At 39.6% G+C, this 17,325-nt stretch overlaps 1 protein-coding gene across 1 annotated transcript in view; it reads right to left on the bottom strand.

Moving 5' to 3' along the window:
- Nucleotides 1-9,316, bottom strand: part of LOC149289687 (leucine-rich repeat-containing protein 75A-like) — a 129,266-nt gene extending 119,950 nt beyond the window's left edge. The window contains exon 1 of the mRNA XM_089490223.1: nt 9,050-9,316. Coding sequence (XP_089346349.1) covers nt 9,050-9,316 — 267 coding nt within the window. The remainder of the gene's footprint in view (nt 1-9,049) is intronic.
- Between the last annotated feature and the right edge of the window lie 8,009 nt (nt 9,317-17,325).

The raw sequence follows: 17,325 nt of genomic DNA, 5'->3' as shown, positions 1-17,325 counted from the left end.
ATATATATTGTTTTTGTTTAGAAAGCAACATCGTATTCCGAAGTGCTGTGCTATATATATATATATATATATATATATATATATATATATATATATATATATATATATATATATATATATATATATATATATATATATATATACATATGCTATTGACAAAATCTTTTTGTGTCTGTCTCACAAAACAAATCAATACTCCTTTATGATTATGGTACAAAGTCCAGCGCAGCCAATAATAGTTTTTATAGTCACTTTAACAAGTGAACTGGGATTGCCATTGCCCTGACAACATCAAAGAAAGAAATTCTCCCTTCTGCATCTAGGGCACTGGAACATTGTCATTAAATATAAGGACTGATGTGTATTTTCCAATCACGTCCCCAAAAGGGATATTAGGTCCCATTTATACATCTACTTAATAGCTATAATAATTATGACTCTGAGTCTAAACCATTTACTGAATATTTAATAAAGTGTATTGAATTGTTCCCTGACTGTTATTGAGCTTTTTTTCACACTGAAAAGGTAGTCAATAAGTTAAATGTTTAAGAAAAAACTTTCCAGTTAATCATTTAATCCTTTATCATAACATTTTGTTTATTTGCTTCTGTTGCAATACAATTACATATACACCATAGTAAGATCTGGCTCACATCTCTTTCTTTATTTCCTCCCCAGCTATACTTGGCAAGATACATAAAATAAAAAATCAAGAAGAGCAAATCTAAGGCTGGGGTTTACCATGTTCTAAGCACAGAAGATGGATAATGTTTTTATATATCTGTAATTAAAAATATATCGTGTATCTGTTGAGTCATTGTTCAAAGCCAGGAATAAAATACGCAATATCCGTTGGCTGGCCTGTATTGGTAAATGTAAGAATCTACAATCTTTTAATATGGGAAAGATAAAAAGTATTGAAACTTGAGCTTCTGAATTTTGTTGTGTGATATGTTAGGTATGGAAAGGTGGCATTTATTTTTATAGTATTTGCATTGATTTACATTATTCAGTATTTTCATTATCAGCCTGTGTTACCTATTACAGTTCACTAAGTGCCCAGAGAGCTTAAACAATGCAATTTATGTGTTTTTCCTTGTAAAACAAGGCCTATTGATTATACATCATATAATTATCTCCAGAATTATTATTATCTCCAGAGGCCCATATTAGTTGATCTCATGTTATTCTAGTGTCTTATGCACCGATCATTTCCTCTGCTGGTTATTCTTTCTTCTACGATACATTTTTGAATGTTTTATTTATATGAATTCATTTCTATAAATTGAATCCAAAAGGAGCAGGGAATATACATTGTATTTGGTGGAAATACAAAGAAATGTAATATTAATATTTCATTTAAATTCTAATAATAGCCCATTGGTCACAAAAGACATTCTATGCCATTGTTAATGAGTGGACTTATGGGGACACTCACCATCCTCTATGAAATCGAATGGAGTGTACTCTGCAACTAAAGCAGACCCAGTGGAACCCAGTGGTACCAGAACAAGGTCATCCAGATCATGTGATCACTCTGATAACCAATTACAGCAATCGCTTCATTCATTCACAGATCAACCTTTGCTTTGTCTGATTCTCTCCTGTCTCACACCAAGGATAAAGCAAATGGATAAAATGAACCCCATGATCACCTACTACAGATTGCAATGGCTTCGGGATATTAATTTAATAGAAATGCATATGATAGCTGAGTGCCCTCTTTAAATTATTGTTATATCTTTCTTGCAAATACATGGAGAGATTTCCCCTCATGCATTTGCCTTCTTTATCTTCCACCCCAGCTCCTAGGCATGCAGGAGATATGTTGGCCAAAAAATAAATTACATTTATTTATTAAAACTTTCTATAGTATGTGAGTTTAGTTTTTCAATCAGAGTTACTTCTTTGGAGGTATTCGGTTTAAAGGAACAATTTAATGTCCCAAGTAGTCTGACCAAAGAGTGATGCATATGAAAGTATAAACACTTACACTGTTACCTATAGTGTAATAAACCCTAACTCCCTTTAGATTGTGAGCTTGTATAATCAGGGCCCTTCTCACCTGTTGTTCTGTGAGAAAAATTGGTATATACAAAATGTTAGGTCCTGTCTACCCATTGTACAGCGCTATGGAATTTGATGGCGCTTTATAAAACAATATAATAATAATAAAGTGGTTTGTGAGTATGTAAATATATATTCTGTAAAATAAAAATTAAATAAAGTAATTCCCATAGGGAGAAGCTGCAGCTCCGTGGTGATTGGCTGAGATAGAGCTGGGCAAGAATACCATATGTCAGGAAAATAACTTGGGGAGTTAGAAAAGTGGCAAAAGCATATCAGGGTATTCTGCAGAATCCCCCATGAATTTGCAAAGGAGGTGGGGGGCAACATGTATATTTAAAGGGACCTTTCCATTAAAGTCCATTGAGTGGCTGGGGTGTCCCTTTGTTGGAAATTCTACCTAAATTCAGTGACATGTTTGTCACAACCTGCAGCATTGACTCTCTGATCATCCTAGCTCCCTACTTCTCCTTTCAAGGATACGAAAGCAAATCAGCGGCTATCAAAGTGCAGGAGTCGTGGGAGTAATCAGGTACAGTAACAAAAAGAATTGTTTAACAAGAATTGAACATGGTTGCTCACTAACATATATAAAACACAACATTTAATATAGTTATTAACAGATAAAATAAAATTGCATGACAATGCACAGCGTTTATTATAAACAGAGGAAATTTAAGGTTTTCCGATGGTAAATAAAAAATAGCTATACTGCTGCAACTTTATCAATTGCCGTGGTTAATTAAAATAGACCTTGCTCCAGTGCTAGATTAATTAAGAGCCTTCTGGACATAGCGATAATTAATGCTAAAGGAGCCCGCAGCAAGACCCTGCTGATCAGTCCTTCTACACAGCAGATTGCAAGATATTTCCAAGTCGAGGGGATGTAGAACAGCAACAAGCAGGCTTCCCAAGTCAGCCATAACGACAGTTAATAGGCACAGAGGGAAACTGCATTAACCAAAGGGGCTTGGGGGCAGGCAAGCACCTCATTTTGTGGTAAAGGTGGCAATGGAGCTACAACAATATACAGTATTACATTTATTCTGACGCATTATACCAATGCATTCTGTACCCTACTGGATTCTATTAGAATTAGTATATGTAAACAGAGGAGGGCTGGCTCCTATACACTGGCACACATACTTACACACACTCTCACACTTACACAAATACTAACACACATTCTCATTATAACATACATACAGTACATATAATCACCCCCCCCCCCCCCTTACCTACACAACTGGCACTTAGCTCAACATAGTAAAAATCCATTTTTACAACAGTTCAGATTTTACCGTTTCAGTTCCTGGTTACTGCTCTTGAATACCCTATATAATCACAAAAATGGTCTTAATATTTTGAAAAGAATAATAAAAAAAACCCATTAGACACCCCCCATTAGTATTTATTTTGTTCACATCATACAAAGGGAAGCTCTGACCAAATTTCTCTAATAAAAAACTATAACTATTATATTTTATCGTTTTCTCTTTTAGCTCTTTTGTTTTCTGTTCTAGCTCTTTTATCTTAGCCCAATCTACTAGACAAACACCCTGACTCTTTACCATACTGCTTTGTAGGTAAACATTAGAATTGCTCAGTGTTAATCACCCAGCCAGACTCTGAGTAATTAATGTCTATAAAGAACGGACTTAATTAGTATTGTCAGAATGACTGGCAGCCTCCAGGTCTGCAATTAGAGAAAGTTTATTGGAACAAAATTAAACAAAGTATTTTTCAATGTTAATTTACAATACAATAATTAAAAATGTATTTAACCCTCAAAGAAAAATATAACATTTCCCACTTGACTTTTAAAGTCTTTCTGTGTGTTGTACAAGATAATATTATCCAATCCGATTAATTCAGCTCTATGACTAAGAGGTTGGGGAAAGGGACATTTATGGGAATTCTGCAAAAACATGCATTTGCAATTCAAACCACATGAACATTTAAAGGGATGCATTAAAGTGTATATGATAACTTGACTATCCCTTTATTGGTGCCAAATTTCAACATGCAAATATTATTATTCAGCCATACAGCAATACATTGAGTAATTTCCACAGCCTGAATCAAACTAAAAACGTCTCAATGTTTACATTTTATATGGTAAAGGAACCAGTGTACATGACAAACTTTAGAAAAAATACTCCATCATCAAATGATCAGACACCAGTATCATCTTATACAGAAGACAAAGTATGTCTGGAAAAGCGTGATAAGAATTAATGATGGATATCTCTAATACAACAGGGCCAGTAAATCATAACCACCTTCCAATCATTCAGCAGCAAATGCTTCACCTGCTGTCTTCTGGCACCTTTCGTTTCTCTAACACAGAGCCTCTGTCTACGAAACCAGTGTTAATTGGGGCTGTCAGACAGAGTCCAAGCCCTAGATGGATGACACTCTTTGTAGAGCGCGGTGACTTTTTCCAACACAAGGTCTGCTTACATAATACAGGTCTACTTAGTGAAAATCTACTCAATTGGCATCTGAGTGTTTTATTTTTCTTCTTTAAATTAATGTAGTGCACCCCTACATTTTATTACGCCGCAAACCAAAGCTTTAGATCTATGCATAGGGGTACACTAAATGAGGGAAATAATGGTTGAATACACATAGCAAAAACACAAAAATTGCGCTGGTTCTATAGCGTAAAATATCCCTGGCATAAAGTGTTTACAGCTTGCACAAAGTACTTTCTTTGGCCAGTCCATCCGAGGCATTAAACTGTCCCTTAAATATTGTATCGCAAAACTCAAAAATCATAAGAGGTCAATCTGAATGTATCAATACTTCCACTGTTTAGAAAACATATATATATAGCCTATCCCAGTAATGCCTGCCTGCCTACCTTCACTGACAAAATATTATTTTACTTAATTAAAATAAATTTTGTTTATTGAAATGCTTCCCACATATATATATATATATATATATATATACAGTATATTATCATGTGTGTGAGAATTCTACAATTCTAGATGTCAGGAATCAGAAAAAGCCATCTTGGAACCTTATAGCAAAATGTAGAATATACAGCAAAACCATTACTGCTCACTGATCCAGGCTGCAGTTATTAATGGCAGATGGGATTCCAACAGCTGGGCCCTAAGTGTGGTTCTGGCTCATTGTACAAATTAAGGACCTCAATCACCAGCAGAAATTCAGACTGATAGAGAATAAAATATTTTGTGTCATACTAAAAAAACATTGTCAGCTTCCTTGATGTGTGGAGCAGACACTAAAATTGTATGACCTAAGGAACGGCATGAATTAAATACACAGGAAATAACATCATATTAAATATATATATGATTTCACTTATTTGTTAAAACATATACCAGCATATCCAATAAAAAGGTAGGTTACCAGCATAGTACGTCAGCAAGGGTTCACCATGCTTAAAGGAACAGTTTAATGTCCCAGGGTGCTCTTCCAAAAATTATCCTTATTCACCCCTTTGTGAAACAGGGGTTCACTCCTCTAAGTGACAGGATCTTTTTTTGCCATTGTTAGTATATCTTTGTTTACCCATGTTTCCTCTTTTCACATTTTACAAATTATACATTGTTTTTTACATTTTTGTATAGTCTGTCATTTAGTAAACAGTTTTTACTGAAGATCCCTTTGAGGTCTTTAAACACCTAAGGGATCGTTTTTGGAAATGGACGGTAACCCTTATAATGTCATGGTGACATCACTGTAGTCTGTTTTTCATTTTGTTACATTTTTAATCAATTTAATTTGTATTTCTCCCTCTTTTACTGATCGCAGTACCTGTGATGAGCCTGCAGAGGGAGTTTTAGGAGGATATGGATAGACCCCGTTGGGAACCTTTTTACATTTAATATTGTTGGGAGCCTATTCCATTTATCTACCACTCTTTCAGTAAAGTAAAACATTGTGGCTTTGATGGGGCCTTTAACCATTAGCAACAATATCAATGCATTTTATAGAACGCTGGCAGTAAACATTTGAAACTTTTTTTTAGTAAACTAGAGCTTACAATATAGAATTGTTGGATAAAATGTTGAATAATAAAGTCACGTGATCAAAGTCAGTTCAATCATCCTAGCCAGCTACCCTCCTTCAGGTTTATATTATGCAGTGAGTGTTCTTACCAACATAACGATTCCCAGCTTAAATATTTTGCCAAATGCGTTTGTGTTACAAGTTCACTTAAAGGTCAATTTACAGTGAATTTGCATTTCTCCTCCTCTTTTCGGATGCTGCTCGAAAGTCATGCTGGACCAGACAAAGATCTTACAGTAGCGTCTGCTCTACTCATCACAAACAGCGGAAGCTCTAGCAGAGGTGGCTTGGGGTTTTCAGAAGACCCTAAAAGACCATTGGGGGGTTCTAACCCAAGCAGTAAAACATAAAGAGTGATTTGACACATCCACATTTCCCAAAGGTATCTCTTATATAACATCTGATGAGAGCCCCACAAATCACAGTGCTAAGCGATTTCTTTATCTTCTCAAATGGTAGAGGAAACTAAAGGTTACCCTTACTTCGCCCGTGGGATATCCTTGGCAACGAATGCTACCTACTAGTAATAATTACTACCAGATAAATATTTATCTTCTGCATTGAGCACCCCCAGCCGCCTTTTCTGTAGTCTTCCCTGCATTAAAAAGTGCACCATGGCTTTAAGACACACATTGCCAACACACAACATCATGTCCCGGTGCTCCATGGCGCATAGCGCCTTCTAATGCAGTTTTTTGGAAGCTGTGCTGAGCTGGCACAGCCTCCATAGTGTAAACGGGCCGCCTGAGATCAAAGATCTCCCTTATAACCGGCCCACACAACGGCGGAGCGTGATCTTCCAATAGGGCGGTCTGTCCCAGGTTTTGCAGCAGGGGGACTGCTGCCCCCCCTGGACCCTGGACCTGGGCCTAGGCCAGGATACATCACTGATTACCACCAGTGGCATAAGCCAATATCCTGTGGTCCCCCTGCAAGCTGTGTTGAGGGCCATCCTCCCATTATCTTGCTTTGGATCTGCATGACTGTGTCTTACAACATTGAGCGAGTTAAATTAATACTCACTTGTGTGCACTTATATTATGGAACAAATAGACACAATTTTACCAGTGGTCTGTTAACGAAAACCTTTTGTATGTTCAGAAATAAAATATTACACATCCGATGAAGAGCCCACTTAATAAATAATACATTTGGGTCAACCTGCATGTCAGGGGCCTGTTTTCACCCCTGGTTGCCAACCAGCATTTATTTTAAGAGCTTTTTTAAATAATCAGGGTTTGGGTGGTAGGGGGCAGCCTTTGATCTGTGGCTGGGGGGAATGGTGCTTGGCGTACCATTTCCTTCCCATTACAGGCTACCTACCTCTCTTAATATGCATATAATTATTCCATTACAACCATTTCAATTACACATTACTAGGATACAGAACACTTTTCTAAATGAGATATATAACAGCTATTTTATCAACTGAATACCGTTCCTAGGATTTTACAGGTAATGTAATGACTCCTTCCAAAAAGATGTCCTTATTTATTTATGCATTTATTTGACTTCACATTAATCTAGTAGTTTTTTTCTAGTAGCCTTTAGTCACAAATATAAAGAGACAAGATAAAACCTTTGTATCTGTATAGATCAGTTAGTTGGCCGTATTCACGCCATCCTTTCTGCGTGTTTATGGCAAAATATTTTTGGTTTTACAACATATACATTTTCCATATGTATTATGTAAATAAATATTATGTTAATAAATCCTGTAACTCAACTCTCATTGACCAGGCAAGTTGGAACATACCTAGCCAAATAACTAATAAAGGGACAGTAAATCAGTCAAAGAGTTGCTCTGGGAAACAAAGTATTTTTATTTCCAGTCTCCAAATAAATTAACCATGTTAGCAGCTCTGGGATTCTAACAAGTAATCTTTTGCAAGATAGTGGTTTGTAAAACAACATTAGCTTTTACATAAACATGCCTTTCAAAATTGGATTTGAAGATAGCTATTAAAAGCAGAATAGAAACTCTCTATATTAATAGTGCCAACATATAAGCACATCTGACCACTACAGACCCTGCTCTAAATGAAACGCACATTGATTATTTAGTACTTCACCGTAGTCTGTCTGTCAACATAGAGACTTAGTCATACATTCTTGTTGTTGTTTTTGTGTATATATATATATATATATATATCATAAAGCAATAATTTTTCGGTCTAACTATTACAGTGACACAAATTGTGAAGAATAAGTAGGATGCCATGCCGGCTTTTTCCAGAGCTGAGCCAACAGCTAACACTTCACCCACTGTAACGGTTCATCCCAGTATGTTATTCCTTGTTTTGTCATTGAATGTATGTACTGAAAGAAGCGATGTGTATTTTGTTGGCGCAATATAAAATACAATCTAATAATAATAGTGTGTACAGAACACACAAACCATGGCTTCCATCCTGGCAAATCTCAGCTTCTTACTAGCTTATAAATATTGCGTAACAATTTCCCAAGCAGGACTGGATAAACAGATGAATGCGTTGTATGTGCGGACATATATATGGACATACAGTATATATGGATTGTATCTGTCTGATCTGTTTATCAGTCCACTTCTGGTGCCGTATCACCAAGTCTGGAAAACATGCCGTGGATTTAGAAGCAATGATATGTTAAATAGACATGTTAAGTAACTCCTGAGATCTTTGCATGCTCATTTAATGTTGGGTCATCACAATAGAAGCTGTCGACAGAAGCCGGAAGGTCATTGACTAGTTTGGCCAACATGGTCTTTTTACATAGTATCTTAAGATATTGTATTTTATTAAGTGTTTCCCACCTTCCGTAAGCCGCTACTGTTGGCTTCCATTGGGTGATATGTAGTAGTAAATTAAATACATCTTTCCTGTGAACTCTGCTTTAACCCGTATTCTTTTATCGCATGCTGTTAAGTAAATTGCATTATGATGCCTTCTGCACTCACCTGTCTCAGGTGTCTAAGCATGTCTGTGGCCTCCTCTTGTCTTCCTTGCCTGGCCAGAACCATCAAGTCTTGTATCATCCGGACCCTCTTGTCATAAGGAGGGAGGCTGCCAGTTACACTCTTTCCAAATTTATCCCCAGATCTTACCCCAAAAGAAGACCAAAAGTCCCCCCTGGCTGGAGTGTTCTTCCTAGACCCAGGGGGGTGATGAGGGCTGTCTCCTCCAGAGGTGGAAGCCTGGCAGACCTTGGTCTGCTTGGTACCCATGGTCGTATAACTGATCCCCCAAGAGAGGCATCCGAAATGGCCCCAGGGGTCCCAAGGCGAATGCAAAAGAATCAGGAGCCCCTTTGGAGAGCTGGCCAAAGAGCTTTGCGTGCAACAAGTCCACGACCCAGAGAGGTAGTCACTCCACTCCACAGCTAGTGGCAAATTACTAGTTACAAGAGGCAACCTGGAGCACGGTCCACCAGCCTCGGCTTGCAGATGAACACATTAACTCATTTCAGGATGTTTCCAAACGCACAGGATGTCCCTTCTCCTCCCCGGGCTTTTATTGACTGTTAAGAAATAACACGCAGAAGAAGTGTCCCCTTACTGATTCCTCCCCTTCCCGCACACAACTTTCAGGGCACTAAACACCCTGCTGCTTTCGGAGCACCCTCATGCTGGAGCAGCACTTAATCCGGGCTGCCAGAAACGAGACATCTGCTGGGAGTCCTCTTGAGAGCTTTCCTAGCAGCAGAACGCGAAAGTGAGCGTCCCCAGGACCTGCGGGGAGTGCTGCGCGTCTCTGACGAGCATGGGGATCACTTTAAGGTGATGTCAGGAGGAGGGGTGCCTGGATTGCCAAAGGGGAGGGAAGAGAAACGATCACAAACACATCATCTGACAGCCAAAAGTCTGAGCAGCTTTCTAGACAGATCCCCCCTCCCCGGTCCTTGGGGAAATCCGATTAGAGTCTCAAGCTTTCTGTGAGCCGCGGCTCTTCAAAACAAGTTCCAGAGCACGGGGGAAGGCAGCCGGGAGGTGAGAGGCTGGGGCAGGTACTGGAGTTGTCTCTACGTGACTCTCCTGTATCCAGCATCGCTTCCCAGAGCCACACAGAGGAGGGGCCGTGTCTTTTGTCAGCGAAGAAGGCGTTTCCTGTGTGTACAGCTGGCCACTCTGATGGCTGCGAGAGGTCTACTGGGCGAGTGCCAGGAAAAGCCCCTGTAGATCCCCAGCACTCACTTACACAGATCCCGGGGATCCCGCACGCTGCACATAGCCTGAGGCTGCTACAAACTCCTAGCTTATTGCCTGTGTTTAGTGTGTGTGTGTGGGGGGGGGGGGGGGGGTATGGCTGGCTGTGTGCTCTGTGCCACCTCTGACATATAAACACCGTGATGTGCTAGCCACAGGCTTTCTAGCCAGACCTCCTCTGAAGCCATCTGTACAGCAAGTGCAGCTCACCTGGCACTTGGTTCAGATCCCCAGGAGATGCAGGTGAAAAGCCTCCCTCATTCACACACACTTTATTGCTCACCATGCTAAGGAATACTTAGCATTCCATTCAATCCAAGCACCATCTCAGGTCTCCCTCTCATACATTAGTGTTATTATGTTATATAGTACAAAATGTTGTTTGCTGGTTTTTTGTACATGAGATCATCTCACCTTTGCCATCTTCTTCTGTTGGACTTTGATGAGTTAACCCTTTTCACTGATTTGGTATAGTTTAAATTTGAACTCATTTTACTAATTGTAAGCTTATTTTAAATCCAATGCTGATAAAATTATTACTTAAGTGTATTAATTGCCCATAGACTCCGAGTTAAATTAATTTGAATTAGTTTTAATTCTCGTAAAATGTAACACAACTTACAATGGATTTGTGACTTTCCAGGTAATGAAACAGGTGAGGCTGACAATTCAACTATAATTTCTGTGCTTTGTGTATGTGTAAGCATGCTAAACAGTGTCCTGTGAAGGTAGTGTTGTGACCTGCAGTATACCTAAATAGGAGCAGAGACCCTTTCTGCTAGGTTAGGGTTATAGCACAAAATATTAGGTAAAATACATCATGTGACATTAGGTGACACTGTGACATTAGGTGACACTGTTGATGATAGACTCGTGACACACAGAAGTCTCGGGGATGAATATTGCCCTGGATAATGCCAAACCTTTTCCTTAGCAGAGGCCAGTTGGAATTTTTCTCTCCATTTCGTTTCGTTTAAACATTATCCAGAACATTTCCTGAACTCTGCATGCATTGCTAAGACATGGAGGTCCTCAGGGGTGGTGCTACTATGTAAACAAATTAAGCAACTGCTTAGGGCCCCTAGTGGTCTAAAGGGCCTAGTGAGCATGAATGGCAAACAGCTATACAAATATGACAGATTACACCTCTAATGGACTTTAACAGACACAGAACCATTCTTCAATTTCTGTATTATTATTATAATAATTGTTTTGTTTTGTGTTAAAAATAGCGCCCCAGAAAATCTACACCAGCCTCTGGAGGTCACACAGGCATGGGCGTAGGAACCCCTAAAAATCTGGGGGGGATAGCTTTTTTACTGGTAGGGTATACCTGACCATTTCACCAACAGGGACTTTTATGACATTGCATTATAAATACATAGACATTAATATGTAGTCGGTCCCCTTTTGCAGCTATAACGGCTTCCACTCTTCTGGGAACGATTTCCACAAGATTTTGGAGTGTTTCTGTGGGGAATTTTTGCAACCGTGCCTTTATGGACCTTGTTTTGTACACTGGGGCACAGTCATGATGGAATAGAAAAGGACCTTCCCCAAAACTGTTCCCACAAAGTTAGAAGCATAGTGTTGTCCAAAATGTCTTGGTTTATCACCTTCAGCTCATAAAACGTTCTACTAGATGAATGGGAGAAAATTCCCACAGAAACTCACAAAAAAAGAAAAATCTTACAACCACAGATGGACCCCACTGGACACGGCCACAGAGACTACTATGATGTACTGAAGGAACCATCTAAGACTCCTAACACGTCATGCACACAGGAACATATCCACACGCTTAAACACTTGAATAACATACACACGCATGCACACACTAACATACACACACAGTGGGTTAAACATGTGTTACAGGGAATCATTATCTTCCCTTTAAGTACGACATGCCTGCACATACACACATATGCACTGCTCTTACGCATGCCCGCCCACAAAAACACACATATACGGTGCAATTGCCTGCACATATACACTTGCCAGTACTCACACAAATGCACTACCCTTGTACACGCCTGCCCAAACATACATAAACTGCTCACACACACGCCTCCCCATAAATATACACTGCCCTTGCACATACTTACACAGACGTATATACTATAAGACAAATACACTCCTTATATACACACATATACACTGCCCATACAGACGTACACATATACACTGCCCATACAGACGTACACATATACACTGCCTATACACACGTATGCACATACACGCACATATACACAGCTGCCCTATACACACACACATATGCCTGCCCAAGTGCCCATACACATGCCTCACCATATGTATATGCACAAACAAATCTACCATCAGACCCCCCACCTTCGTTCTCCACATCAGACCCCCCCACCTTCATTCTCCACATCAGACCCCCCCCCCACAACCTTCGTTCTCCACATCAGACCCCCCTCCACAACCTTTGTTCTCCACATCAGACCACCCTCCACAACCTTTGTTCTCCACATCAGACCCCCGCCACCCACCTTCGTTCTCCACATCAGACCCCCCCAACCCAACCCCCACCACCTTCGTTCCCCACATCAGACCCCCCCACCCACCTTCTTTCTCCACATCAGACCCCCCACCCCAACCCACCTTCGTTCTCCACATCAGACCCCACTCACCTTCGTTCTCCACATCAGACCCCCCCACCCACCTTCCCACCTCCGTTTTCCACATCTCTTACCTTTCTCTTCCTCCTTTCTGCTTTCTCTTCCTCCTTTCTGATTTCTCTTCCTCCTTTCTGATTTCTGTTCCAACTTTCCTTCTGGTTTGCCGCTCGCAGTCTGTGCAGTGCGGCTGCGCACAGCTGTTTATGCTGAGCGCCGGGGCTGGATATAAACGTCATATCCCGTCGCCCGGCACTCAGTTACAGACAGCACGCTGGTGAGTGTGACCTTAATGCAGCTGCAGCCTGCAGGACTGGTTGGGGAGATCACGGATTTCCCTAACCAGTCCTGCAGGCTGCAGCTGCCGATCAGGCAGCTGTGAGCACCCTCACAGCTGTACCCAAGTGCACTCGCCTCCCGTACAGCCCTGGGGGGGATTTCTATATTATCGGTCCCCCCCGCATGATTTCCTGGGGGGGATCTGTCCCCCCCCGGTTCCTACGCCCATGCACACAGGGCAGAGGGCAGGGGAGTTTAGTCATATTCTGGCCCAGCGAGCAAGCCCCCAGTAACTAACATACACACATATGCCTACATGCACACTCTCATACTAACGTACACTTGCCCTAACACACATATACATACTCATGCTAATACACATATGCAGTAACTCACACATATGCACACTCACTCTAACACACACGTAAGCATATTAACAAACACTCACTCTAACACACACACTCACTTTATCATCATACCAATCACACCTCTATCACAGCCTTGCCGGTGGCAACCTTTTTTGATAGCTGCTTATACACTATTACCGCAGGGTTAGGTGACCCCACTGCTTTACTGTCTCTGTCAGTGGGAGCAGACTTATATCTCAATAACTTTAATATTGGTTTTATGTTTCTTGATTTAGCTTTTATATTACACATGTTACTTTATTTTTAAGCATATTCTCTAGTCTGTAAAATAGATACAAATCACTAAACACTTCATCAAATTGAATGTTATTCTTGTTATTTCCTGGGAAGACTGGCTGAGCTATTCACCAAAAGGAAAAAAAGTTGAGTACATTTTAAACTTTAGATGTCGCTCCAGGCACACAAGCACCCAATAAGCCAGTGGCGTCTCTTGAACGTAGAAGAGCACCCAGGGAACTAATGCTTTATAAGATCTAACTGCATCCCACACACTCCCCCTCTGGTCATATCTGGAACTGCAAGGGCAGCAACAGATATTGTAAGCTTTCAAATTGCTTAAAATATTTGCATTCTCAGGGCATCAGGCAGTGGTGTATTTTTAGAGACAAGGCACTATTAGGACTGAAGTCCCCATGCGCCCTGTGTACAAGAGTCAGTATACATATCAGGTTCAGTGCATATATGTACAGAGTTGTGTATCAGGGTCCGTGCAAACCCCCAACATTTTAGGTGTTCATTGCAGGACAATAAAAAATGCATTTGTTTATGTACATGGATATTCTGTAATAGTTACACTATTTAATGTCTGTAGGTCACTTTATAAAATTACCAAATCTCCTCAAACAAAATATTAATCCACTCCCTTGTGATATCCATCCTCAACACTGGGGCTAGATTTCTCAGATCATCCTGATTCAATCAACTCATCCCTATACAAGCTGTCCTCTCCTACTGTTTCACTTCCCCATCAACCATCGACTAGATTGTAAGCTCGCAAGACATGGGACCTCTTCTCCTTTTGTACCAGTATGTGTTAATGTGTGTTATTTTAAATGATTTTACTGCCTCTTATTGTTGTTACAACTAGGGAATCTGCTGGCACTATATATAGACATCCCCGGACCTGTCCACAGACGTTATCAGTCCCCGCGAAGAGGGGAATATAGAATTTCTTATACAGATCATTTAACATTTTAAGAGTTTTCTGAACAAAATGATGTCCTCACATAGACACGGACTGACACAGAAAATGCCAGTTCATTTCACCCTGATTATATTTAACAAAAATATCAATTTATTTCAAATTCTTTCATGTTCGCTACTGATTAAGGGGTCTCTTGCAGCAGATACTGATTGTAATAATGCATCAAACGTGTATTAATTTAAATTCTGAAAATAAATATTAAATCATATCAAAAATTTTCTTTTTTTCTTTTTTTTTTAATAGCTAGCCTTGATATTAAAGACGCAATCATTATGTTTTTAATTATTACAAATTTGTGGAAATTTGAGTAGTGTTTCAATGAGGAATGATGATTGTTCACTTACGGTACCTCTGATATATTTCAGTCGATATAGTTGTAACGCTCTGACTTTAATTATACTCACATTTATATACTGATATATATCCAATGTGATTTTTCTGTAGCTAACGAATGCCCTATTATGAGTTAATGTTTACATATCAGGGAAGGGAATTCTGTAAATTAACTGATCGTGAAATTCAATAAAATATTATTTACTATTTATGTTGAATTCTGTCTTAGAAAGCTATTTTTTTTTTGCAGAATTTACTAGAATGATAGATGTCAAAATATGTATTCTCAGCCAATTCGCTATATGTCCATGCATTATAAATGTTTATGTGTATCCACATTTCTGCACTAACCCCCGATCAGAATCATCCAGCGAACCTCTTATGGCAGGAGACGTCATACTGTGGCGTATGTTCAATCATTGTTTCTTATGGAACATAACTAGACAAGTTAGTCAGGGACCTATCTCAAGCTTGAGGGAGCTCTATATTGACCCAAAATCCGCAGATTGTCGTAAAACTGCATATCATTTAGTAATATTACATCAAATTACAGAGTAACTGGAAACTATCACATTTCTCACTTTATACATCTCATGCAGTTCAGCAGGTCCACCGTGAGTCACTGCGACCCCTTGGATGATTCATTAACCTCTTTGAATTTATTAGAAAGTAATAGGTTTAGAATGTCCCCCCCAAGTAATGGTAGCTGGTGGCTCAACACTTGGCTATCACTTAAAGGTAACAGTGAAATCATAATTTTTGTGGAATAATTAGAGCACTGCGAGGAGAATCAGGCAAAGTACATTATGTCCTTCTAGATAAGAACAAGTAAAAATGAATAATATATTTCTGTTATGAGAGTTATTACATAGAATAATGCCCAGGGCACCGTAGGCTAAATCAACCAATGGGATTTATCATGTGTGGTCCTGTAGAATGAATTCACCTTTGTAAAAGGAGTTGGCTAATAGATTGGCTAATTAATCACTTAAATGTGATTGACCTTATCTCCATAGTGTCAGATCTATTATATTGGAAAATGTATTTACAAGCGATACGCTACATGAATCATTTAATATAGCTCGTTACTTCAGTATAAAATATTGTGTCCACAATTAAACACGTAAAACAACACAAAGGAATGTAAATGAGAGGGCTGAAAATGGCTTTGACTGTCTGGTTTCTTTCTCACTAACCTCTTGATTGCCAGTTTGCTGTACAGGGAAGTGCGGTTTTCAGGGTAACATGCCTCAAAGAATAACACAATACTTTCTTAGCCGTAGATTAAGTGTACAACCGTCATAACATTTGCTAAAGTTGTATTTATGGGCATGTAAAAACTACAGTAAAATGATTTGACCTTTATTCAAAAGATTCTGATTTCATTTATTGTTCACATTACCTGCAGATGATAGCAGACTACTATATGTGCGGCATTATACGGTCTTCCTGCAGAAACAAAGTGAGTTTATGTCAGATTAAAGGAATTGCCCGCTTAAAGTTTAAAGGATACTTTATTTAAATTTTATCTGAGATACATCACTATCAGTAAGTCACAAAGTCACATTAAAAGTTCCACCCCTTGCCATATCTCTAAAAAAAATGTAACGCCATTTGAAAAGTTGGGTGTTATAGTCAAGAAGAGACAAGACGATACGTGTCTTCTATATAACTGACTTCTGGGGGAGAGGCTTCATAAAGAGGTGGGGCTAGCCCAGAGCACCTTTAGTGGTTAGGGAGAGGCAGGGAAATGGGTGGGGAGTAGCCATGGCCAAACACCACTCCCCTGCTTGGAGAAAGAAGAAACTGACCCAGAGGATCAGGGAAGCAGGGCTTTACCCAGAGTTCCCAGCAGAAGTGCTAAAGATTAATACAGAGAGGGAATTTAAACATGCATGTTGTAAGCATAAGGCTATCCTGAATATTAGACTAGACCAAGGACTGATTATTTTTTGCATCAGGACAAATGGGTAGACTAGATGGGCCGAATGGTTCTTATCTGCCATCAAATACAATCTCACAGTGAGCATGTAGTTGAGGGCTAGGTCTGTAGCTTTCTAGCTCATGTTGGTATACAACTCCTGGCAACTCTACTACCAAGGAGTGTTTCGTGGAGCTGTCAGGCCCCTTTGTTTTAGGCATCAGTGAGCC

The sequence above is a fragment of the Sceloporus occidentalis genome, unplaced genomic scaffold, assembly GCF_023333645.1.
Source record: "Sceloporus occidentalis isolate IW3139 unplaced genomic scaffold, rSceOcc1.0.p SCAF_43, whole genome shotgun sequence".
Taxonomy (NCBI): domain Eukaryota; kingdom Metazoa; phylum Chordata; class Lepidosauria; order Squamata; family Phrynosomatidae; genus Sceloporus; species Sceloporus occidentalis.
The sequence above is the reverse complement of the archived record's forward strand: the minus strand, read 5'-3'. Positions and strand labels throughout refer to the sequence as shown.